The following is a 27,448-nucleotide window of genomic DNA, read 5'->3' on the forward strand; positions in this document are numbered from 1 at the left end:
AGACAACTTTGCTTGCTTGTTTGTTTCTGAGTTCAAACACCTTATCAGCAACAAAAGGATCGTGTCCACAGTTTCTGCCGCACAGCGTTTGATAGTTTGTTTGTGAATTCGGACACCTTCGCAGCATCAAAAGGTTCCACAGTTTCTGCAAAACATAAAACAGACCTCTGGGGTGTGCGAATCCGGCACGGTTGTTCAAAATTGTTCTGTGATGTGTTAATCCGGGGTTAAGTTTTTGGTAAAGGTTCTGTGTTCAGAAGGAAAGCTTCTCATCTATACAGGCCTCATTCTTCGCTTCACAACCCCCGTGGCGTTGGTCGTTTGGTCCCTACCACGTGATAACTGCCAATCCACACACACACACACACACACACACACACACACACACACACACACACACACACACACACACACACACACACACACACACACACACACACACACACACCATATCCCCTGGGGGTTTTGCGCTGTAAATCGTAAAGCTATAGACACTGATTCATCTTAAACCTAACCTAATATCAGTTAAGATGTTCAAATAGTATATTTTTATTTTATTTAGTAAAAATTAAGGTTTACCTATTTAACGTAAGTACGTGATTTTAATGTTATGTAGAACCATGTCCTATCTGTTGTTGTGTGTATAGTTAGCTTTATGGATGCACACAACCATGTTTAACAAAAATCATACAAAAAGTCTATGTGTGCCATGTCAAATTTGTTAAATGTTTTGTCTTTAAAGAAATGGTTGTTGTCACGTATGTGACAACCTGGATTATAACAACATCAAACTTTGATAAATAATATTTGCACCCGTTTTATTGTCCTCTAAGGGGCTAACAGAAGGGTTTAAGTCGTCATAGGATGTGTGATGAAATGTCTTAAAACTTCTAAGTTTCTTTAAATTACAAATAAGAGATAACATGCTTTAATCTGTATCTGAGTAATGAAGCCTGAAATCTAAAATAAGCCTTTTACTTTTTGGCAATGGGGGCTGAATTTCTTTTATTTTACCAACACAGAGTTTTAGAAACAGTACGGTCTGCTGAACACCACCGCTGTCCAGACAGCTGGGGGGGTCTGTTGGGTGATAACGGATGGTGCTAGAGAGAGACTGAAACTGAACGTCCAAAACAACAAACTTTTTTCCACATCAATAAATATGCCGAAAAAAACACGTAATGGAATAACATGTTCAAGACACTTTTATTTTGACAATGCGTACCGTGCTACATTTATCGTAAATACACATGTACACACGTGGATATTAGATGACATTAATGAATTCAACCCAGAAGATGGGGTTAAATGTCTTAAAACGTTTAAAAGGTTCTTAACACCATATATAAGATCGCATCAGCCTACGTTTTCTGACAACGTTGGTGCAAACCTAAAATAAAACCCTTATTATACCGGAGCGGACAGAATTACATTTTATTGTGTAATAAACACATATTCACAGTTGATTTTAAGGTGTCATTATTTTAAAACAAACCCCAGAAGATGAATTGAAAATGTCTTTAATCGTTTAAAAAAGTTTCTTAACGGTGGATATGAACACGCATCCGCGTATGTTCTCTATTGTAAACGCAGGAACGCAATCTAATGGCGTGAACAGAATATTGTGCATGAAAAGATTAAGATTTTATTTAGATTAAAATAAATACCCTTTAGTCTAAAGAATATAGTATTGATGGGACCCCGGTGATTTTGGCACAGTTCATTGCTATACACGTACTGAGTATTTCATTAAATAAAATTGTGTTGTTACAAACTTTTAGATACTGCATTGTTTGCCATAAAATAGGTTGTGATCTAAAATAAACCTTTTACTTTTTTGTCAGAGTTACCATATTACATTTTACCACTACAGTTTTAAAAGACTCTACAAACCACCCCTGCTGTGAATTATCTATCACACACTGTCATAAGATCAGCATCAGAAACTTTGTGTCTGATCAGAAAAATAGACTAGTTCAATAGAAAATATCAGAATTAAGTTTAACCAGATACAACTAAAATATTTGTTTCTTGAATGTCTATAAGAAACTTTTGACAAAACAAATGTTAATATCACACTATATTTGTCATACACGGTGGCACTTCACCTAAAATCTAAAATAATACTTTATTTTTGTCAGAGCAGTCAATATAAGACTCTTTGTTTATACCATGGTCTGTTTAAATACTCGATTCTGATTGGCTGGAAGGTGTGCATTAAAACCGTTTAACGCACAGGTAGTTCCAGTCAGTTTGATTAAAGTTAGAAATTAATCCACTACTATAAACATTGGTAACCATAGTAACACTTACACTTGCAGAGAGAGCGAGAGAGAGATTTCCAACTGTTTGATTTTTGTTTTCATTTAATTTAATCCATTTCAATAAATGTAATGTGTCCTTATATAGTAATTGTGGTTAGAGACGTCGGTTTTATTTCACACTTTACATAATTCATTTAAATAAATGATTAGTTCAAATAAAGATTGCCTTGTCACTGTCAGTGTTGGCTGTCATTCATAAATTATTTAATGAATTTAAATAAATATGATAATTCATTTAAATAAATGCAATACAATGGCACTACTTTATTTAAAACGGACGGAGTGCGAGCCTTAATTTAAGAAGATGACCGTCATTTTTTACCTGTCGGTTAAAATTACACAGTAAACATTAATTACAGCTTTAACTTGGCATATAACCAAGGTATAAGCGGGATAATCCACGGCTAGCCATGCATTAAAGCAGGGGTGTCAAACTCAAGGCCCGCGGGCCAAATCCGGCCCGCCCCCTCATTTCATCTGGCCCGCGAGAGTTTACAAATTATGTTAATTATGTGGCCCGCGAGAGTTTAAAGATTATTTTATTGTTATTATAATTTTTTTTTGCAGGTTATTTCCTACATTTATTTTTTTAGCAGCCATCAAAACTAATTTTTGTCCCGCCAAAGTCTTTTTGTAATGTAATTAGTGATAATGTTGATGATTGCATGAGAAAGAACGAGCAGTGCCCAGCACGCGCACACTACTAGAGTGGGCGTGTCTGAATGCGAACGCTGCAGCCTTCGGAGATCGCATTTCCAGGCTGCATACGTCATCAAGACTGTCTTGTTTCAGAATATTAACAGTTATAAAGTTAAATATTATTCTTTGTTTATAGTAAATAGTTGTAATATGCGTATGACTTGCGAATGTAATGGTCAGTTAACTTAAATAAACCAGGCTTGATGACGCTGCCTATGCGACCTCCGCATAATGGAAACGGACAGTATCTGCTCGTTCTTTCTCTCCCTCTCTCGCGCCCGCTCACGCGCATCCAGCGAGAAAATGTTTTCCGACTCGTGTACAGAAATGTTTCGCGATGTCCAGCTGGGATTAGTTTACAACGCGTCTATTCCCGCTAAATACGCGAACTAATGACTCATCTGAACTGATTACTTTTAATAAACAATTGAAACTATTCATCTGTAGCCTTCAACACTGAACTCATGAGACGTCAGTCAATCAGACACTCAAAGCCAGGTAAAAAAAATCACAGCTTTTTTGTAAAAAGGGGAAAGAAATGACAAGTGAGTGTCTAAAAAATTCATATTGTGGTGGAGTTTGTAAAACTCTTTATTAGTATCTTATAATGCCTCTCGTTTTCTGACCTGCACAATGAAGGATAACAGAACATTTTGAGTGTACTGTACTCACATACAACATGTGTTTTTGTCACCACAATTATTTTTAAAATAATCTGTAGAATAGTTGTACTCTATACACTTTTTCATTATTTGCCTGGGCTTCTACTTTCAAAGCTAGGTATTAATTGAGTTATTAACAAAACCAATAGTAAGCAAATGCAGAGAAATTATGCAATGTACAGTAATAAAAGAGTTGATACATTCACACAGTCATTCAAATACAACCGGCCCTTTGAGATTAACCGTAATGCTGATGTGGCCCGGGATGAAATTGAGTTTGACACCCCTGCATTAAAGGGTTTTAATGCACTTCGCAGAGGCAACCACCCTCCGCTACGCGTCGGGTGGTTCTTCGCCTCTACGTCGTGCATTAAAACCCTTTAATGCATGGCTGGCCGTGGATTATCCCTTACATAATACACACATTTTCACACATGGTTTTAAGAATCATTTAATTAAAAATAAAAACATTTAAAAGTTTATTAACGTCAGATATAAGTTCTCTGTCACCATCGGTGCATGTCTTAATCAGAGACTTGGTTAAAGAATCCCTAATAAACTAATAAATCTAAAATAAACCCCTATTTTGTCATAGTGGACAGAATTACATTTATTAAGATTATTTTAAAACGGCAGATATGAACACTCACCCGGCGCTTTGTCAGGCACCGCCGGATCTTTAATACGCGTGAAACTATAGAGCAGGTCATGAAAAGATTCACGGACCTCATGAACCGTTTAAAATTTTATTTAGTTTAGACTTTCGTCTAAAGATTGTAGTATTGACGCCGCCGAAGCTTATGTCATTGCTTAAACTATACACGTATACGGAATATTTAATTAAATAACTTGTGATGTTAAAACCAAAAGTTTTAATCAGAGCCTTGTTCATGATTTGTCTAAATCTAAAATAAGCATTTACTTTTTTGTCAGCGTAATGGTGAATTATTTTACCAACATTGAGTTTTAGAAATCCTTACTCGTTTACAACACGCACCCGCTGTGAGACACGCAGTGGTGAGACGCGCACGGGCGAGAAAGGAGGGAGGATGGGTGAGAGAGACGCTGGCGGCAGCTGTCAAACACGAGCTGTCAATAAACACTAGCTGTCAAAACACAACCTGTCAATAAACATGACAGCATACGCTTGACATAAAACACACACAGGAAAAACAACCCGCTAAATGACATGTCATTAAACACACACGGTCCGGACACTCACTGTCAAAAATAGAGAGCTTGTACACCGTTTGATTGATTGTCCCGCCCCCTGTCAAAGAGGTCGTAAATCAAGAGGTCGTAAATCATATTTTGACACATGCAGGTCCGTTATAACTACTGTGGCTTCTAAATTCTTCCCTGTTTGGAGGGCTAGGCTAAATGCTTACACATTCACAACGCCCTGTACAAAGATTAAGTGCATGCATTAAAAAAAAGATAGGTATGTATTCATTCGTCTAAGTTGAGGTAAGAACATAGTTAAATATTGTGAGTTTGTTGTTCTTATGAAGTCACTTTCTGTTTCATTTAGTGACAGACAGAAATGATAAAGAAAGAGAGTGCATGTATGTAGTATTTATTATCATTATCAATAGTCAGTAACGATTGATTTTCCTCAGGAAATAAAAAATACATTTACAAATCTACATTAATTTATGATTAAATTACTCAAGTGATTGTCTCTAACCCCCACAAACAAACAAAGCACAAATAAATAAATGATAAATGCATTCATTATGCCTCTCATACACGTCATTATCTTGTTTTATCTCTCTGTATTTAATGTTTTTAACATTTAAGCATCTGCGTGTTTTCTTGATTTACTACATTACAACTAATAATTTTTAACTGATGCTCCTTAATAATCTAGAATAAAAATAATTATAATAATAATAATGGTTATACAATCAGAACTGTGAAAGGGTTTTTTCTCACCCTTGACAAAAGAGTTTTAACTTTGTTAACTTCTGCGACTCAGACTAAAACCTCTTCTGACTGAGACATTACAGTAAGAATGTACTCGAGCACTAAAGCTAATAATCATAAATGAAATGTTTTACTCAACAGTCCTGTTTGATAACAGTAAGTAAATATAAAGCCTTCATCAGTGCATCCTTGCTATATAACTAATAAACATGTTGATAATAATAAAGTTTGAAACAATTACATGAGAGAAAAACAGCTAGATTCAGCACCATAAAGATAATGGTCAGGATTTATAAAGTTTTCACAATAAAATTATATAAAATCTCATTACAGCACCAACAACAACAAAAAAAAAGATAAAATCAGGACAATAAGTCTTTTTCCTTCCTGTTAAACTGATTTGGTGATCACAAGTTGGTGGCTTGGTTCACATGGTTGAGGTTGTTGGACACATTTCCCATGATTCAGTGCACTTTGAGCTGCACTGTTTGAGCACTTTGCTGCATTGTGACCCTTGGGTTTGGGAATTCTGGTCGGTCCAGGACGTCGGAATGATTCCAGAGGAACCTGTCAGGGAGAAATGGAGAAAATCAATGCTGTTTTTTTTTCAAAATCCTCATACTGTTGACATGTCTCTGGTTTACACACATTTACATGAATGCAGCTTCATGAGCACAGGATGGCGCTGTTACTTTCATGACACAATTAATTTGTTTTATACAAACCATCATAGACACAACCAGCGATCAATGTGTAGTATAAGTGTTTTTCTAATGTGTAGATGAAAACCTAATACTGTTTATTCATTTCTTTCATATGCTTTGTTTTTATCTCTGCTTTAAATTGTTGGTGATGGTTTACTGTATTGACAGAAACCAGACATCAACCTAATGCATGTAAAGAAAATGACTCTTTTAAACCTTTTTAATTATATTTTTACATTTACACATGCATGTGTGGTCCTGATATGCTGTAGATTTGATGTTTGTCATTTAATGAATTGATATTTTAGCCCTTGAACATGGGAAGCCAAAGAAAAAAAGAAAAGAGGGCTGTAATTCTGTAGTCATCCTGAGTTTGTGTGAATGATTTGTGCGTTACTGACATCAAACTGTGACGTCAACTCGTCATAAATAAATACTCAGGCCTGGTTTAACAGACAAGGCTTAGCTAAAGTCTAAAGAATAGGCCTCATCATTTACTCCCTCTCATGTTGTTACAAACCCGCATAAAAGTCTTTGTTCTAATAAACACAAAGGAAGATATTTTGAGAAATGTTTGTAACCAAACTGTTTGTAGACCCCATTTACAAGAAGCAATGGGTTACAGTGCATTTTATAACAGCTAAGGGGGCGTTGTTACGAGTTTTCTTTTTATCAGCTCTCAAATTTTGACCAAAAAACTGAGATAATTCCATTTCTGTGGAGATCAGATTCAGATCAATCATCAAAACATAACGTTACACAGAGTTTGAACTGAGTGAATGCTTCAGTGTTTAACTTGTATAAAAGCGCCATCTAGTGGATAATAGCAGATTGGGTTAATACTCCTCAGGTAACTCAACAATGTTTCAGAATGAAGAACCAGAACTGCCCGTTTTATAATCTTCGTTTGTGTTCATCAGAACAAAGAAATGTATACAGGTTTGTAACAACATGAGAGGGAGTAAATGATGACAGAATTTTCATTTTTGGGTAAACTACACCTTTAAATTGAGGTATTTAAGCTTCTTTGATAAACAAGCCTTTAGAAAAAGAGGTTACTGGTGTGTATATTGAGTCAAATCAATGGCACTGGCTTATTTTAAGATTCATCAGTGCAAGTTATGTTTAGTTGAGACAGCTGAAACATGTGTTTTAGTCTAGGACTATCTTAAAACATTGTCAATGCAACATTAATTACACAAATCTGGTTAAAAAGAACTAAAAAGGAAATTATTATATAGACATTTTTGTTTCTCAAGAATTTGCTCTAAAGGATGTTGATAATGAAATCAAGACAAATATCTACAAAGAGAATATGATTTTGCATTGCTGCATGTTTTATTAACTGTAGTATCCCTGAGAAGCGGAGCTTTCTGATTTAAACCAGACGTGAAAAACATTCAAATCTGGGTCATAGCTACAGAACTGCTGGCACAGAACATGGATCAGGAGTCAGAAAGGCACTTGCATGAACAATGACCATGAATTAAAAAAGTCCAAACGCTTCCTGTGCCAGAGACAAACCATCGCCTCTACGGCAGCAATGAAACTCCTGTTACCATAGAAACAAAACAAGAGTTCTGTTTGGAGGCCTCAGAGAGAGAGAGAGAGAGAGAAAGAGAAAGAGAGAGAGAGAGAGAGAGAGAGAGAGAGAGAGAGAGAGAGAGAGAGAGAGAGAGAGAGAGAGAGAGAGAGATCTTAGTGTTTAACTATATATTAACTGTGGCTGTTTACTGAATTCACTGCTGCTTTTAGACAGCTCAGATTTGATGTATGGGTTATTTGTGTGCATTTCATACGGTGTAATTACCATAGAATACTGCTCAAACCAAAAGATGAACAATTGTGTGTGTGTGTGTGTGTGTGTGTGTGTGTGTGTGTGTGTGTGTGTGTGTGTGTGTGTGTGTCATCATCTCAGGTTCAGAATCACAGCTGTTCTCTGGTCCTCAATGAACAGCAGTGTGTTGAATCAGACAACCAGACGACACAAATTCCTGCATGAATCAATTTATCGCTGGATCACGTACATAAAAATATATGTGTGCGAGCTTCTTCATTAAAACCTACATTATCTTATACCATGCTTTGTGTGCAGGCATAGATTTAGTTGTTAAAACATGACTGTCCCACAGAACGTCAAACTTTGGAAAAAATACATGCAAACTCATGTAACCTTCAAAACTTTGCAAACTTATGTTGTGGGGCTTTTTGTTTTTTGAAGGGAAATCTCAGGCAGTAAAGAGAACGAGCGTGCAGACGGTGTGAGCCACAGGGCTTGTTTTCCATTATATCACTACAGAAGACTTTCACAGTGTGAGCAAAACCTAAAGACATCATTCAATGAATTTAACTTGTGCATGCAGAGATGTTTTTAGCCTGATCAACTTATAGTCCTGCTTAGGATGATTTAGATGATCTCACACAGAAATGAGAGGTAAATATTGGTTATTGGTTTTTTTTGGGGGGGGGCTTCCTCGGTTTTATCAGTGGTTAAAGGTTTTCTGTTAAACAAATGATGTCATGCACCATTAGATCATGAAAAACTGTTCTCATCAGAATGTAATGTGTCATCATCTCAACTAAAATGTTTCATAAATGAAGCTTCTGTTAACATTTTAAAAACCTCCTGAATATTAAAAACTGAAACACAAAATGTAAATCACATGGAAAATGAAATATCAACCAAAAATTGAAAGCGTACATCAGTTGGTGAATTTTAATGAAACATAATTATTTGCTATTAGCAAACACATTAAGTGCACTTGACCTTAGAGCCTCATTCTGTCTTTTCTTATCATGCACATAAACATTGCATTATTAAGCAAACAGTAACCAACAAACAAAACCACTACATTTGCTTGGGTTAGCTACTAGTGCACGACGGATCTGGAGAATCAGTAGATCACAGTGCCAAAGGGTCGACAGCTGATGGGATCACAGGAGCAAAGGACAAATGATTTTAAAGTCTGTCAGTCACAGATGTTACTTACTGTAATCTGTGAAGGCCGTGATATCGGACTGGATGTGGGTTTTATTACGATGCTGCTCGTAATTTTGTTGTTGCCTTTGGCCGCAGAGCCATTGGTTAATACTGGAATCCTCTGCTCTGGCCCGAGCGAGTAATAGGGGCTGACGGTTTTGGCCGCGGTGTTCACGGTTTGAACGTAGGGGCTTCCTAAGTGAATATGGATTTTGTTATCGTCAGTGGTAATAACATTTGGACCTGAGCTGTTGGACCTCTGCAGCTGCCAGCTCTTCTGCCTCTCGGGGCTCACACGAAACACGGTATGAGCTCCCACCAGCTCCAGCGACTCTACGGACTGCGAGCCGTCGGGGGCCCCGGTAGTAACGGACACTATCTGAACAGGCGACATGGCTCGGTCTGGGCTAACTGACTCGCGGGAGCCGGAGGTCAACGTTCGGGAATAGGCGGCCACGGTGAGCGGTGACATGGAGCGATCGAGTGCGATGGGGCTACAGGGACTCTCGGGTGGAGGTGAACTCTTGGACTTGTTCGAAGGTGAGCTGGATGAATTCTGTACGATGGTGATTCTCTGTTTAGGAGCGCCGCTGCTCGTGGGGATAACCGCAGTGCTGGTAAAGGACTGACCGTTCTCCACGGTGGGACTGGTTATCTCGAGAGTGGCCGTGTTGTGCCCAAGGTCAGGGGTCACTTTGATGTGCAGAGGTTGACCTGGAGTGTGCGTAAGGACCACGTCACCTTGCTGCTGAACGTGATTACCGTTATGTCTCGGCTGCACCTTGCCTTTTACTGTATAATTTTCTTTAGCTTTTAGAAAGGGTCCTCTAACTCTTCTCATATTGTTGTTGAGATTGTTGACATTGTTGATGAGCGACGGTGTGCAGTTTGTCAGGTTTATCTCATTGTAATTGGCTTCATCATCTGGATCGCTCTCCACATACATCTTGCCATTGACCAGAGCGCAGTCCAGCTGTGCGAGGTTTTTGTTTGGGGACAGATCGTCTGTTGGGTCGGTCTGCACCTCCTTCGAGGACAACTGGAGATCCGAGAAACGTCTTCCAGTCATGCCTGGCCGTAGGCTTTTACTGAAACGCCTGTATCTCTCGAGCTCTCGCGTAAGGGACTCTAGCTCTCTGGCCAGCTCTCTGTTTCTGACCTCTTGCTGGTTGAGTTTTCTCTGTAGGGCAGCGTGGTCGGTTTTCATGCGGCAGATGGATTCTTCTGTGCCCATGTAGTCGTGGATCTTCTCTTTCAATGCTTCTACCTCTCGAGTCAGATGACTAGATTTGGCCTCTTCCTCTTTCAGACGCTTATACAGGACGTGCTCTTGATTGGATTCTTCTTTCTCAGCCAACTGGTATTTGGAAAGTTCCTTCCTAGACATCTCCAGCTCATCCATTAGAGCTTTGGCTCGCTCCTGTTCATTGGAATATCTCTTTTCCAGCGATTCATACTCGTCCTCCGTCTTCAAAAGGTCACCTTCGACCGACTTCATGTCCTTTAGCTTTCTGCGAAGGCGTTCTACTTCCTGGGTTAAATCTTTTACTTTGTTGTCTTCCTGTTGGTAGCGGTAAGGAACTGGGTTCTTTGTGTTTTCCTCCTTGGATTTGTTCCTCATGAATTCCCTCTCCACAGCCTCAAGTGACTGAAGCCTCTTCTTCATCAAGCTAACTTTGGACTGAAGGTCACAGTTTTTCTCCTCCTCGGCTTTGAGCTCGGCTTTTAGCTCATCCCTCTCCCTAGTGGCGGCACACATTTTCTCCTCCAGGTCAGCCTTTGACCTCAAAGCCTTCTTACTCTCGTCAATCAACTTTTCAGTGACGACGTTCACCTTGTCTTGTTCGGCCTGCAGTTTTCCGGTGCTGTTTTGTACTTTTTCCTCCATCAGCTTAAGTTTTTCTGACATTGCTTTCCTCTCATCCACCAGCATGACTGTGAGCGTTTTCAGTTTGGTCAGATCCTCTTTCAGCGTCAGTTCAGTCTTCCCCAAATGGACCTCGGCAGCCTCAAGCTCTTTGATTCGGACTCTTAACACATCTAGCTCGTTGGACATGTGTTTCGTTGTAGTGCGCTCTTTCTCCAGGTTGCTTTTCAATGAATGGCACTCCTGCTTACTCTTGCCAAAAGCATCCTCTAACTTCTCCAGCTCCATGATCCTGTGATTCAGCTTGTCCACCTCTGCTTTTAAGCTCCGGCTCTGGTCGGACTCTTTCTCTAGCTTCCTGTTCAGGTCCCTGCATGTGTCCTCCATCTTGATCAGCTCCTCATCTTTCCCCTCCATTTCCAACACTCGTTTCCTCAACTCTTCAACTTCCGACACCAGGCTGGAGTTGCCACACTCGCCACGGCTCATTTTGTCCCTCAGCTCTTGAAGTTCCTCCTCCGCCCTGCGCAATGTCTTATTGGTTTCTTCCAGATCATCTAACTGTCGACTCAGTGAGGAGAGCTTCTGCCGCAGCTGTCTGTTTTGGGCATCTTCATTGTTCAGTTTGGCCGTCATTGCTTCTTGCTCCTGGTGGAAACGACAGGCCTGGTTGCGTGACTCCTCCTCCAATCGGAGGACTTTGCTCTCCTCTTCCTGTAGCCGAGTTAGGGCCGAGTTCAGTTCTTCTTGGGCCTGAGCAGTAGCGTTCTGGAGTTCCTGGACCTTAGTTGTCTGCTGGGTCAGCTGCTCCGTTACACGATGCTGTTCGTCGACAACCAACAGGGCAAAAGACTTCAGCTTGGTCAGCTCGTCCTTCAGATTTGTGACTTTCCTGCTGCTCTCCTCTTCTTTTTTCTCCTGGTTAGCTTTTTCTTGATCGATGAGCAGCTTCAATCTGAAAAAAACAGAGCGAAACAAAAGAGTCAAAGCTAATAAAGATGAAATTATACATTTGATTGTAAAGTACAGTCTGAACTTTCTAGTGAGTTCTCTGGCTGGTCATTTGTTTTGCTTGTAATGTGCAATGTGACACAAAGATGATATTATAACTAAAATTACATCTGGCCAGCCTGCAGGAGGATATATTCAGCTAGAACTCTAAACATTACAAAGTAAAAGTAGGCCAGTGTGTGTTCCAGAAGTGAGGGAAAGTGGGATCGAGGTGCCGCCGGCACAAATTTCTCCATGACCCAAGTATACCCAAGATGCAGTATGCAGCTGCCAACCTGCACTACAGACTGGAAGTGGAAAAAGTTAAACTCTTAATAAGGGGGTTCCTCTCCCCCACCCAGTGAACACCACCATCATCCTTCTGTGGTATATTTTTCAAGGAATTCCCCATCCTCCAAAGGTCATTACCGCCTACATAAACAAAACCTATTTGAAAGGCTGTGCTGAACAAGGATGATGTCAGTTTGCTTGCATGCTTCCATGCGTGTCACTCATATGTGGCTGTGGCCATTTAAAGCTAATGGAAAAGCAGTTTTTGGTCAAGAACATCAAATAATTCATTAACAATGTTTTTACAATTTTTACTATGGATTTGAGAAAACAACTTTCATAGTGAAAAAAGTATTTTTTATATTCTAGTGAACATTGAATCTGTCTATGAGACTGGAGTGAAACTGTGTTTTTCTGTTAAAGATGCTGAAGGTCCTATGACAGTAAACATATTTCACTACAACCGACTCAGGATTACACAGACACACTACATACTGTAAATGTGGAAATTCCAGAGAATTTCATGGATTTGTCACGCTGTCCTGAGACAGATTCATCGAGGTCTGAAGTCATCAATGCAGCACACATTAGGCCTTAAAGCAGCTCAGGAAGTCAAACGCATGTCGTAAAGGATAAAGATCTTTAACTTCAAATAACAAGATACTCAACGTGCCTTTGTTTTAACCTTGGAGTGCCTGATTGACTTGGATTTGTTCCCAAGAGCCCAGATTTTTACTGGTAAAAAGGGAAAATCTTTGCCATGGAAAGAAGACTAATACAAACTTGGAAAAGCCTGTGAGAAGGTTTAATGTTTGTCATGAATAAGAGTTTGTAACATCTGACCAAACCTGCGTTTCCTTTTGAAATGTGCTTTGCTTCGACTGAACTAAAACATTGAACACAAGGTCACATGCATGTCTGCTTTGAACGTCTTTTAATGCTCATTATTTAGGGCTAAGGGCTGCTTTTTGAAGAATATTTTGAACTATTATTAGATATAAAACACAACTCTTCCCATCAAAGTGAAATGTTTGACATTTATTCTGTAACAATTTGATGTGCAGATGGCAGAATACAGTGAAAGAGACGAACAGATCCTTCAGACATTATTAAAGCCCATGCCGTTTGAAATGGCTTCAGTGAACATCTATTAAAATGACTTAATGTTTAACCTTTACAAACTAAAAAAAAGTCCAAGACCACTTCAATGACACAAGAAGATAACTACCAATGATATCAAATTTAAATGTTTAGAAAGGACTTTTGTAGAAACAATGAAACTGTAACAGTGTGTTAATGACAGTATGTGATGCTACTCCTGTTTAGAGGTCTTAAGGGATTTTCTGAGAAAAAAGACCAAGCTAAAACTGTTCCAAACATTCGAAGTCTTCATATTTCACAAGTGATTATCTCTTCTTTCTTGCTTTATACAGTACATATGAGGAGCTAAACGCCACCTCTGTCAAATAATGAGACAATCATATTACCTGATTGCTCTTGGCAAAATCAAATATTTTCTCTTCAAATCTGCTAAATTTAAGGTTTGTTGTGTGTGTGCGCACATGCTTGTGTAACAGAATAAAACATGTTTAGAAATTCAGAATTTAACTACAAATTAACCAGCAGATGAAACAAACATTACCACCACCATTATCATCACCATCACAACCATCATCTCAACAGGAAACAAGCAGTCATGTTGCAGTTTTTTAACTCTTACAGCAGCTTGATTTATGAACCAACATTTTTAAATAATCTCTTTAAAGAACATCGATTCGTTTAAAGAGCGTCAGATTTCCTCTTACAGTAAATGTTTCTCAACTTCAAGACTTTCTAGCATCTCACCCAACATCAGCATTGAGAAAAGAAACTCAAGCAAGCACAAAAGTCAAACATCTAAAATAAAAGTGTTTAATCAAACAACAACTGAAAATAATCATGTGTGTGTTTGTGTGTGTCATACCTGATGTGTGCTGTTAGTCGATGTCGAGTGTGCGTCCACGTTCAGCAGCTCTGATCTGAACATTCCAGCACTGAAACTCAACAATGAGACGCTCTGAAGAGTATGACATCATCAACACACCCTTATATGGAGCCTCTCACTGCCATGAGCTCATGTGTGTGTGTGTGTGTGTGTGTGTGTGTGTGTGTGTGTGTGTGTGTGTGTGTGTGTGTGTGTGTGTGTGTGTGTGTGTGTGTGTGTGTGTGTGTGTGTGTGTGTGTGTGTGTATTACAACATTTTCTTCTGGCTTTTCTCACTTGAAACCATTAATTCACTCAAAGGGAGACAAATGTACTTAATGTTTATAAAACACAGACGAAATGCATTTACATGTGCAGGAGACACAGACAAAGTTTGTTGAGTGAGAAACAAAGCAAAGTTTGCATCAACCTTCAATTATGAATCTTTGCCTGTAAGGAATCAAACAACTATGACCGAATCTGGAGTCAGTCTGAAACACATTCAGCTCATGTTTCAATGAAGTGACAACAAGGTTTCCTAGTGCTTCAGTGTTTCTCAATGTGTGTTTTTGTAATTCACTTATCAAATGAATAAAAAAACACACACAAATATAGCACAGTACCTTTCCAGTAAAAGCATGTTTTTCCCTTAACAAATAACCCTTCTGCGCACACACACACACACACGAGCGAGCGGGCGAGCGAGTTTTGCTTGAGGACACGACTGCAGTCAATTCTCTAAACTACTGTGTACACATTTCCAGTAATGACTAAACAACAACCGTTCAAACACGCTGATTAAACTCTTCATCATTATTTAGCTATGAGAGAAACAAACAACAGAATGAATTATTTCTACAGCACTACGAGTTCACATGGTTTCAAACACCACAATAAAAAAAATGTTGGCTTATTTTCAACTCAACTTTGGGTCAAAATAAGCGATTAATCCCACCCTGTTGGGTTGTAATTTAACCTGTGCTGGGTTGGTTTAACCCATTGTTGAGTCAAATATAAACATTTTTCTGGGTTAATTTAACCCAACGATGGGTTAAAAAAACAAAACATTTAACGTGCAATAACTGTGAAAAGATCATTATAATAAATCTCAGGTTCACCTCTTCTGAAGCTGTACGAAAGTGATGAACAGATTCACTCTTTGATTTTTGGAGTTGTGATATTTTTGCATATGTGTGTGTGTGTGTGTGTGTGTGTTTTAAGAAACAGCCAGATGTTTATGTGATTCGCTTTGCCTGTGGCTGATTATCTGACAAGAATGACATCATAACCAAACCCATATGAACACATGATCTCACCGTTCAGGAGTGTGTGTGTGTGTGTGTGTGTGTGTGTGTGTGTGTGTGTGTGTGTGTGTGTGTGTGTGTGTGTGTGTGTGTGTGTGTGTGTGTGTGTGTGTGTGCGTGTGTGTGTGCGTGTGCGTGTGTGCGTGTGTGTGTGTGTGTGTAATAACTCTGATAGTTGTTGTGAGTGATGTCTAATAAAGACTAAAGTCTTAACAATAAGAATGTTTTACTCAAACTAGGTAAGTTTAACTACTCATTTTACCCGCATGATTAACATCTCTTTTCACAATACTGGGTTCAGGTTTTTCCTCAAACTGTAGCTAAGCAAACAGACACTGCTGCACTTCTGACACATTTGGCAGATGCTCTTATCCAAAGAAACTTCAAGCTCCAAAGTTTATAATCTTTGTTTTCTGGAATTGAACCCATAACTTTTTGTGCTACTAATGAAGTGCTGTCTGTCTGTCTGTCTGTCTCTCTATGTGTGTGTGTGTGTGTGTGTGTGTGTGTGTGTGTGTGTGTGTGTGTGTGTGTGTGTGTGTGTGTGTGTGTGTGTGTGTGTGTGTGTGTGTGTGTGTGTGTGTGTGTGTGTGTGTGTGTGTGTGTGTGTGTGTGTGCGTGCGTGCGTGCGTGTGTGCGTGTGTGTGTGTAAACATCACTGTAAATGAATGAATGTTTGTTTGATGACATCACCATTTAATCCTGAATCACCTCTAATCTGAGCAAGAGCTACACACAGTGAAAAGAGAGCGTCTGAGCTATAAGCCATAACCAACTGTTTGTGTGTTTGTGTGAAATGAAGTCAGTTATTTATATATCAAGGTGAAGTGGCCTGAGATCAGCTGAGCTGATATTTGTGAGGTTTTTGTTAGATTCTTCAGTGAAACACCATGATACCACCTAAGATTTCATATTGACCTGAGAGAGACAGAGAAAGAGATGTACACATATGAATTTGTACACACATGCATGCATGCACACACACACACACACACACACACAAACACACACGCACACACAAGCACACTCGCACGCATGCACGCACACACAAACACACACTGTGTGTGATCCAGACCAGCTGTCAGGTAAGCATTTTCATCTTTTCATTTCCGTCTTAACATCTTATCTTGGATAAAGACCCAGACAAAGAGGCAAGAGATGTTCTGTAAGCAGTAATTGTTGAGTCAGTTAATAACCAGTGACACAATGTATTTGTAACAAACATCTTTGGGTTCATCTACACTACACCAAGCGTTTCCTTATGGCTCCCTAAAAAATTCTTTGTGTTGGGAATGTTTTTGGAAAACAAAAAAGACAACCGTTAAAACAACAGTGATGTGGTCACTCATTAATGTAATGACTGAGCCAGATTAAACACACAATAACTAGTCATATTTTATAAACATAACCACAGTACCCTTACCCAGCAAGTAAGCTAGACACCAGGGTCTATGAAACTACCCCCAAACTTCTATTAACCCCCACATGCAGAACCAGGTCTCTGGTGATCATGACAACCCTTCAAGATTAGAGGTTTACAACCTCACAAGAATGTGGGAAGATTCACTGGATCTTCATCTACTTTAGGACAGACAAAGTAAAGTTTATTAAGTCATGCACTTATTAATGTTTAAAGGAAATGTCTTCATCACATATTTCAAATTTTCTAATGTATTATGTTCTTGGTATTTATTTTATATTTACTTAAACTTGAACGCATTGTGTTCAACCAGCTCTCCACTTTCTTCACACAAAATAACCTCCTGGATAGCAATCAGTCTGGATTCAAAAGTGGTCACTCCACTGAGACTGCGCTGCTCTCAGTCATTGAGGCCCTAAGGCAGGCAAGGGCAGCCTCCAAATCATCTGTGCTGATCTTACTGGATCTATCTGCAGCTTTTGACACGGTCAATCACCGCATCCTCCTGTCGACTCTCATGTCTATGGGTGTCACTGACACAGCGCTTCTATGGTTCAAGTCGTACCTCTCAGATAGGTCATTTCGGGTATCCTGGAGAGGTGACGTCTCCGAACCCCAACGTCTAGATACCGGGGTCCCTCAAGGCTCTGTGCTTGGACCGCTGCTCTTTTCGATATACATGACATCCCTGGGCTCTGTCATTCGGAAACATGGCTTTTCCTACCACTGCTATGCAGACGACACTCAACTCCACTTGTCGTTCCACCCTGATGATCCTACGTTTTCTGCCCGCATCTCGGCATGCCTGAGGGACATCTCACTCTGGATGAAGGATCACCATCTCCAGCTTAACCTTGCGAAGACAGAACTGCTTGTCATATCATCCGAACCAAAGATTCAGCACAACTTTTCCATTCAGCTAGGTTCCTCGACCATCACGCCTTCCAAGACGGCCAAAAACCTGGGAGTGGTCATTGATGATCGGCTTAGCTTCACGGAGCATGTTGCCAGCACCGCTCGCTCTTGTAGATTCATCCTCTACAATATTAGGAAAATTAGACCTTTCCTAGATGAGCATGCTACGCAGGTCCTGGTCCAAGCTCTTGTCCTGTCCAGGCTGGACTACTGCAATGCGCTACTGGCAGGACTTCCAGCCTGCACGACCAAACCCTTACAGATGATTCAGAAGAACGCAGCGGCAAGAGTGGTCTTCAATGAGCCAAAGAGGGCGCACGTCACTCCTCTCTTTGTCAAGTTACACTGGCTTCCTATAGCAGCCCGCATCAAATTTAAGGCTCTGCTCCTGGCCTTTAAAACCACCACTGGGTCAGCACCCCCTTACCTTCGCTTGCTTATAGAGCCTTATGTACCCTCTCGATCACTGCGCTCTGCCACCGAGCGACGACTTGTGGTACCATCTCAAAAAGGGAAGAAAACCCTAACGTGTACCTTCTCAGGAACTGTCCCACAACTGTGGAATGATTTGCCGGTCGTGACACGATCAGCTGACACTGTAGCTGTCTTTAAGACTCGGCTAAAAACCCATCTCTTCCACCATTACCTAACTTCCTAATTACAGATTTACTATCTTTATTTAGTTACCCTTCTCTTTATCTCTTTCTCTATCTACCTTCCTCTTTATTTAAAAAAAAAAAAAAAAAAAAAAAAACACAACCTACTAACATACCCTATGTATATTGTGTTGGACTTGATGAGACTATTTCCAGTGCACTTATGTATTGCTGTTCTTATGTTGCCATAATTGCTTCTATTGTTTACCTCACTTGTAAGTCGCTTTGGACAAAAGCGTCTGCTAAATGACTAAATGTAAATGATGTAAATGTAAACTAGTTCAAATGAATGTTTTAAGATTATATGTAGACATGTTTGGTATCTTTGAGTGGCATTTTTTATTTCCTGAATGATAAAATACATTATGTTTTAGTAACTCTTCTTCATTTTCATTTTATAAAACTTTTGAAGTTTTTATCTAAACATCCAATCAAATTCCATTTGCAAAACAGCATGTTAGAATGCAAAGAGAGTTAACTTTCCCTCAGAAACAATGACCTCTCATTGGATCAACCGCGTCTTTAGGGTGTGATATCCTCACAGTTTAAAGACCACTGCCTAAGAGCAAACATTTCAATAGGAGTTTTTTTTAGCTCAGTCTTTACATCTCAGCCTCTACATCTCAGTCTTTCTGGATATTTTCAAGTCCTTTGTGGATGAATTAGACATCAATGCTAAATTAGAAGTTTTCAACCGAGCTCTTAGTTTTTGTGCCAGGCTGTGGCCTTGTTTTTCTTTTTATCAAAGATCGTCTGCATCAAGCTGCTTTTCCCAATCATTGACTTCCAACCAAGATCAACTGCACCCTCATTAAACTGCATCAGGACACTTTCTGTAAATGGGAAAGACATGGAAGTATTATACTAAGGGCCAGATTAACTAAAAGCTTGCACCAGCGCAAACCATCATTTTGTCACTAACTAACAACTGTCGTGATTTACTAAAGATGTGCAGAGAATAATTAGCACTGTAAAGGTGTGCTCTAGTTATTTTTGTGACTGATCCTATTGCATATGCATCTCTAGGAGTTTCTCTTTCAGATGCAAAATATTGAGGGGTGATTATTTAAATGAAAATGTAATAATTAAGGGACCTTAAAGGGACCTTAGGGACCACAATGGAAATAAGTCTTAGGGCTTTATTGTGTTATCCCTGACTATTTATGTATTTTAATGTATGACTCAGACTACTGTTTCATATTTTTATATTTAAGTGTTCAAATAAAATCAATCAATCAATCAATCAATCAAAGCTTGTCCGTGTGATATTAATGGTATTGGCGAGTTTATTTAATGCCAAAAAGCATGTCTTAAATTACTTTGCACTTGAAATGGATGCGTCACAGAGAAAGCGTGATACAATGCAGAGGATTGTTTTACATTTAACCGTTTATTTGGAATGCCAGAGGAAAATATTATTTAAAAATATTGTTTGCCATCCATGTTATTTATTATTTGCTGAAGTAAATAAAATAGGAGTCACTGGGAGAAGTCACACAATAGCAGGTGTTTCAAAACTTATTTTAAACCTTCATTTTTCTGTGTCCAGTGGCTTCATAAGTTGTGATTTCTGTGGTGCTGAACTCAAGCACATCATCACGCGTTAACTCATCAGTTTGCTTATTTGTGACCCTTTACTAATTTGCGCTGCTCTTAGTAGATTGCTTGGTCATTACAGAAATCAGCTGTTGCACCTGTGTTATGTCATTCACACTTTTTTCTAATCAGTCCGCAGATATAACCACTCCCATCGGCACATTTCTGGGATTGCCCTTGCACGCTAATTTGCCTCATTTAGTAAATCTGGCCTTTAGTCACATAGACATTTATTGTGGTGTGTGTGTTCACAATCCATTATACGAACTTCACTTTTGGCCTTTAGGGATACAATGCAATTTGTCACAGAACAACAACAAACTGTGCTTGAGAAAAATAATTCATAAACTTTATAATGGACAGCAGGCCGCACTGATACAAGCGAATCATCTGCTCTGAGAAACAGCACAACTTGCTCACATTCATAAACTCTTACAACTATTCATTTGGCAGACACTTATAAATGAGGCAACATTTTTGTCAAAAGATTTTGCCATTTAAAACATCTACTGTCAGCTCAGAAACACTTCAATCAAATATTCATAACATGAATGAGGTCCTCCACACTTTCTCATACAGCATTACAAATCTGAAAAGTGCTTCTATTGAATTACTCAAACTGACAAAAAAACTTTGTTAGATTTTGCCCTTTGTCTGTGAAAATGAGCTGTCATGTGCGGACAGATAACAGTGAATGCCAGCGGTCTAATAAACTATTAAGTCTGTGTGGTGCTTAAACATCTTCATTAGATTTTAAACCGTGTACTTGAGTCTGATTGTGAAACATATGGTCATCATGTTGAGGGTCAGTGTGAGCTGGCTCATGACCACTACTGTTATTATCAGATGGTTTCCTTCAACTGCCTGCTGTTTATATCCAGACCACATACAGTATATACACTTATATAGACCACATCATCATTCTGTTTCAAATCATCACCATCTGTAGACTGATCCCAGTACAGCACAGTACATACTGCTGTGTGTTTGCTCTCATTACTGTGAAGCTCCTCCATCTGTACTCTCACTGAGTCTTAAAACCAAACACATCCATCAATGGTAACTGCTATCAGAAATATTTTCACGCTTTCAATTTTATTTTATGATTATTATATATAAATCTATGACACTTATTGTCTTCTTGCTACATCTAAAACAGTGTCAAAGCAAGGTCGTTTATCAATCACACATGTGTGTTAATACCATCAGAAACTCATTAAAACATAATCAAATCAGGGATTATCATGGGCAGATGTCAGGTTTGAGGAAACACGGGGCATTGCAGGAGACATCGCATAGCGGAAGAGCGGAGAAGAAGGAACAGAAAATCAAAATCAGTACACAGACAAAATTAGAGGAGGAGGTTGAGGAATGAAACATTTCAGAAAAAAAGAGAAAGAAATATTTGTTTTTCAATGACATATCAACTTATTTAAAGCTTGAATAAAACTTCATAAACAATAAGATATAATAATCACTGTTTGTTGTGTTTGTTTTCATAAAGTAATTAATTGATTGAATGTATTTGATAGTTGAAATGACGACGACACTATCAGATGAATATTTCATTATGATATTTTATATTTGTTTAGGAATTGATGGTCACATGTGAAAACATAATCTGTCTGTAAAAATGAGAATGTGATTGCACTACTTTTTATTGAACCAAATCGCTCCAAACTAAATTTGTCTGATTACAAGTTGCCCATAGACGGCTGCACTGTGGTGCAATCTTCCACAGTCAAGAACCTAGGTGTAATGTTCGACAGCAATTTATCTTTCGATAGTCATATCTCCAATGTCTGCCGCACAGCATTTTTTTTCATTTTAAATATCTCGAAAATACGCCATATGCTGTCTGCATCAAGTGCAGAGAAGCTTATCCACGCTTTTAGAACCTCTAGAATAGACTATTGTACATTTTTACTTGGGGGGTGTCATGCAAATCAGGTAAAGGCAGCTACACGAGTGCTTACTCGATCTAAGAAGTATGATCACATAAGCCCAATTTTGGCATTTCGTTTACATTTTAAAATATGGCTAATCACCTACAAAGCCTTAAATTGCCTAACACCTTCATATCTTAGAGAATCACTATCGGAATACAATCCATCTCGTACACTGCAGTCGCAAAATTCTGGCTATTTAATTATCTCTAGAGTATAAAAAGTATCTAAAGGTTTTCCTACTTAGCCCCTAAGCTCTGGAAGGATTTACCAAAAAATGTTCTGGAATCAGACACAGTTGATCAATTTAAGTCTAAAATAAAGTTATTTCAACTTAACAACGCATTCACATAATTTGCCGGGTAACTGTATTTAACAATAGTTAGCTAGTCCAGAACAAAGCATTTACGTAACTAGTCTGGGTAATATACTTATGCCGCAATAGTTAGCCTGTCTGGAACCGAGCAGATATTAAACCACATTGCTGTATGACACTTGCATTACATGCGAATGATCCCTACACTAATACTGTAGTATTTAGTTTCTCTTTCCCTGTCTCGTCCTCGAACAAGAGGACTCTGAGACTTACAGACCCAGTTCCTGCTGCCATGAAAGTCATCACACTACTGATCTTCTATACGTTACATTACATACTTTGAAACAATTAAACAATTGTGAAAAGTGCTATATAAATAAAATTGAATTGAACTGAATTGTATATATATACTCACACATATTGAAATACAAAATATATACATCATTTGTGCTTTTAGTGTCAACATTTTTACACAAAATAAGTGATGGTTTAGTAAAAAGAAAAAAATTGGGAGGCTGTATCAAAGCATAGCTCAGTAGGGTTAGTACACGTAAGATAGATAAATCTAGTTTAGCTGAACCCACTTCTCAAAAATCAGTGCTGTATAAAGCGCTAACGTAAATAAAGGCTTCTTGACTCCCTGTTTAGTGTTATGCTGCTGACATCATTTTATTACTATCAGTTTGACCTGGACGTGATCTAATAATGCTCAGTAGGTTTGTTGTGACCTAACGCATCACAGGCTCTGGCCTGCTAGAGAACGGCGACTCGCTTCAGTTCCAACGTTAGAAATAAATAAACAACAGGTGAAAACAATAAAAGTTTATAACTTTATAAATAATGCAAATGTTTACCCTGACATCTGAATGGCTGTAACAAACTTGCGACAAGCGTTTCTTAATAAACAAGAACAGAGTGAGCAGAAATGATGAATGCCAATTGAATCATAATTTGATGAACTCTCCTTAAAGCTCTTGAAGTCACAATTAAGAGAAAACCTCTGATTCTTTCATCTGAACGACTCAACAAATGCATTGCAACATCCGTGACACTAACTGGATTTGGTGACGTTGAACTTCGTCTTCTGACACACCATCTGCAGAACGTCTGTCCGAGCTGGCGGAGAACTAAAAGGGCAGATTCCTCTTTAATCCTCGGCTATTCCTTACAAGGCAATCGCAGCTTTCCATAGAGAAGAAAATGAGTTAGCGAGGGGGAGAAGAAAAGCACTTCCCAGACAGCTCATGTATTCGTATGTGCGCTGTGGTTTAGGACGTTCGTTCTATCGCACGTATGTAATCGCATTACCACATGCAGTGAAAAGGCCCGGGGCCAAATGACCTCACATTAACAGAACGACTGGAACCATGTTCATACTGTTTGATTTGGCATTGATCTACGCTCGAGATAAAGGCTTTGGTTTATTTAAATCTCCACTGCTTGACCAAAGACCAACAGCTGCATGAACTCACCAGCTTCAGTATAAAGAATCTGGAGTCTATCTGAGCAGCTAACCAGCTGGATGACTAACTTCACCAGTCACACAACCTTCCTGGATGGCCGACCAACCGACATGACCGGCAACACTTGGCAACCAGCAGATATATTTTAAGAGCACAGTGATCTACAGTACAATGACCGAGAAATTAAGATCAATCCAATATATCAACGTGCATAAGAAGAGAAGACTATAAGAGGTCTTGCATTCATGGGTTCATTGTGATTGAGAAACTCAAGTTGTCCTTGACTGAAGAGATGAACTCACGTGAACTTTCATCTGAAGTAAACCAAACGGACACACGGAGAGAAACACAGTAAGCATCGGCTCGTCTCGCTTTATTTAACTCGGTCATTTTAGAAAGAGCTGTGAACTCTTCTGGATATTTTTACACAAACCCCGTCATGGCAACATCCATGAGATACCGCCTCTATTTTTGTTCAGGTGTACACTATCAGGCCCAGCATATTTATAATCCTCAAGACTTATTTTTAAGAGCCTTGTAAGGCAATGAAAGTGGAAACGTCATTAACAGAAGACTTCTTTTGGCACAAATATAAACATTTCTTTTTCTCAACCAATTTTTGCCAAATTAAGAAGGGTCAGTTTTCCTGGTTCAAAGCCGTAACACAATATAATACAGACATTCCAGCTTTTATCATTCAGTTTCCTAGAAAAGCAAAGGGATTATTAAAAACACACACTGTGATTTAACTCTGGCCACAGTATTTGTTTTATAGTTTTCAAGCTTTATTATGTAGCCACATAAATGCCATTCACAACCCATGTGACAGTTTTCTGGGGGAAACGGGATATTGTTCTGTGGGACGGGATTTAATTATTAGCATCAAAAATAATCAGAAGATTAAAATGTCTACTTGATGACTGCGGCTGAAGTATAAAAAGCATATTAGCTGCAATTACAAATTCATAGATGATTAAAAATACATTTGACCTAGAAGGGTTAATTGTAAGGCCATGAATGTTTATTAGAAAGTAGACAGAGTAGATTCATATAGAGTTTAATATAACAAGAGGCTTTAGTGAAGTTTAACACTGACACACGCACAGACAAATTGAGAAAAGAGAGAAGGACAGACAGACAAAGGAATAGACAGAGACAGACAGAAAGCTAGACAGGTGGACTTGTTATGTAGTGATGATAGGTTCAGCTCCACATATTCCTCTGTGTGTGTGTGTGTGTGTGTAATCTATTCTAGGAGACAGGAAATGATGTCATCTTGCAACAATGTATTAACAAGCATGAAAATCTGCTGCACTTCAAACAGATGACATGACCTCATGCTGTGATAACACAATCACTCTCTCGTCCAAACCTTCATGGGCTTAAAATGATACGTACAGAGGACAGTGTTGTATGTTTAAGAAGGCAGAAGAGAAGAAAAACAGCATTTAATGACTGAAGTATTGAAGTGTCATTTCCATCTTCTGTATCATCTGTCAAACACCAAAGCTCTTCATCAGACTAACACTATTGGTCAATGTTGAACGGGTCAGAACCTTTTTAATGTTTTTAAGCATTCTTTACGAGATTTACATTTGCTAGAGATAAAGATAAGTCAATAGAGCTGTGCATCACTTTCATGATGTGTTATGATTATTAATCTACCGATTCAGACGCAGAAGATTTCATTCAGACGGTAAACAATAACTTCCAGAAAGACCAAAGAAATTTCATACAGATACAAAGACACAGTATACAGAGAGACTCATTACATCGAGGTCCACAGAAAAGTTCAGAGAAAATGGCAAAATAAAAATAGTAGTAAGATTTACTGTGTAGCCACTTATTTATGTTTGGAAGCAATATACTGTTTTATTATATCACACTTACTATTTATCTAACAACGCTTAAATGTTTATTCATACACATATATATACACTGTATATAAATGGATATATTTATTTTAACAAGCGGGTCTGTCGCAAAAGATTTATCATATTTAGGGCCATCATAGAGTTTGAAAAAACCTGCTTTACAGCATACTGTACAACAAATTTTTCATAAATAATATCTGTAGAACAAAACAAATAATTGATAATTATGCTTCAGTACATTAACAGCACAACACAAATCAAACGCATCAGTTCATAACATAGAGATGTTTTCACACACACACTGACCTCTCTCTCTCCTGCTCCAGCAGGCTGGTGAATTCGTCGCTCTTCTTCATGAAGTCGTTATGGTTCCTCTTCTCGTTCTCCAGTCTGTGGAGCGTCTGTCTGTGGGATTGTTCCACCATCAGGAGCTGTTCAAGCATCCGCCTGTACGTTTCACGCTGCTTCTCCACCAGCCTGTCCAGCTGTCACAGAGGAACACGTTCAGAACACGCAGCACGTCGTCAGACCGTAAGGATGTTCTGCCCTCAAGTTAAACCCGTAATACCTCTGTAATGGGTTTCTCATAGATGTCCTCCTGCCAGCCGGCGCTTTTGCCCTGGATGGAGTCTCTCTGCAGTGCTTTCAGCACCTTCTGAGGAGTTACAAAGCCATACGTGGCCTCCAGTAGAGCCAGATCGATTTTATCTGCTCTCAGAACATTAATCACTTCATCTCGAGCCTGTGGGTAATGTCAGAAGTGTGTCATGTTAAACTCTTTCCACCACATATGTGACAAAAAGGACAGTTTCTGCACAAAATTATTTCCATTGCATGCTTACAGTAACTGAATTAAAGTTGCGGTCTATGAGCTCACTATGAGGTCTATGAGGTTTGCTTTAAAAGCAGAAATCTGTGTTACCGTTAGAGATTGCAAACTTTTCCCACAGTATAAATGTGTGTCATGTCTATTTGACTTCTGGTTGAGTGTTACTGGTGTAGTGGAAGGTAAGAGACATGGCAGCCTGAGTTAAGGTGTTGCACACATGAACCACACGAGCAGCATGCCCACTAACTGATGCACACTAAACATGAAAATGACAAAACACATGTGAGCTGCTTAAGTGACCTGTAGTTCTCCTTCTAGCATGCTGAGGAGGAAGAGGAGGTCATCTCGTGACAGATCTCTGCTCTTTCGTGCCGACGACGCTCCTGAGGTTCTCTCTCTTTGCGGTCTGTGTCGGCCATCCGTGTGGTTCCTCTGACCGGTGCCCGTTTCGTCTGGAGTGCGTCTCGTCCCGTGGCACGCCTCCTCGTGCTCTGACGTTTGCAGTCGTGATCTTCCTCTCGAAGGAGACGGCTTCGTCTTTGCCGTGTCCTCCAGACTGTTGCTACGGGAACGCATGATCCTTTACCTGTGGGTGGAAAGCAGAGAGGATTGTGGGTATACATGTGAAGAGAAACTGTTACAAAGTGTGTTTTAAACTAACTCAGATAATAAACACTGCGCATGCGTATGTGTGTGTGTGTGTGTGTGTGTGTGTGTGTGTGTG

At 39.2% G+C, this 27,448-nt stretch overlaps 1 protein-coding gene across 1 annotated transcript in view; it reads right to left on the bottom strand.

Annotated features, from left to right (window-relative positions):
- Window positions 1-5,245: 5,245 nt before the first annotated feature.
- The window catches only part of filip1l (filamin A interacting protein 1-like), a 37,055-nt gene continuing 14,852 nt past the window's right edge, over window positions 5,246-27,448 (bottom strand). Inside the window, exons 3-7 of the mRNA XM_065259323.2 lie at window positions 27,025-27,310; window positions 26,464-26,637; window positions 26,202-26,380; window positions 9,306-12,117; window positions 5,246-6,178 (exon numbers count right to left, since the gene is read on the bottom strand). Of these exons, the coding sequence (XP_065115395.1) occupies window positions 6,002-6,178; window positions 9,306-12,117; window positions 26,202-26,380; window positions 26,464-26,637; window positions 27,025-27,300 (3,618 nt within the window). The 5' untranslated portion in view covers window positions 27,301-27,310 and the 3' untranslated portion in view covers window positions 5,246-6,001. The remainder of the gene's footprint in view (window positions 6,179-9,305; window positions 12,118-26,201; window positions 26,381-26,463; window positions 26,638-27,024; window positions 27,311-27,448) is intronic.

The sequence above is a fragment of the Paramisgurnus dabryanus genome, chromosome 14 (assembly GCF_030506205.2).
Source record: "Paramisgurnus dabryanus chromosome 14, PD_genome_1.1, whole genome shotgun sequence".
NCBI classification, from domain to species: Eukaryota; Metazoa; Chordata; class Actinopteri; order Cypriniformes; family Cobitidae; genus Paramisgurnus; species Paramisgurnus dabryanus.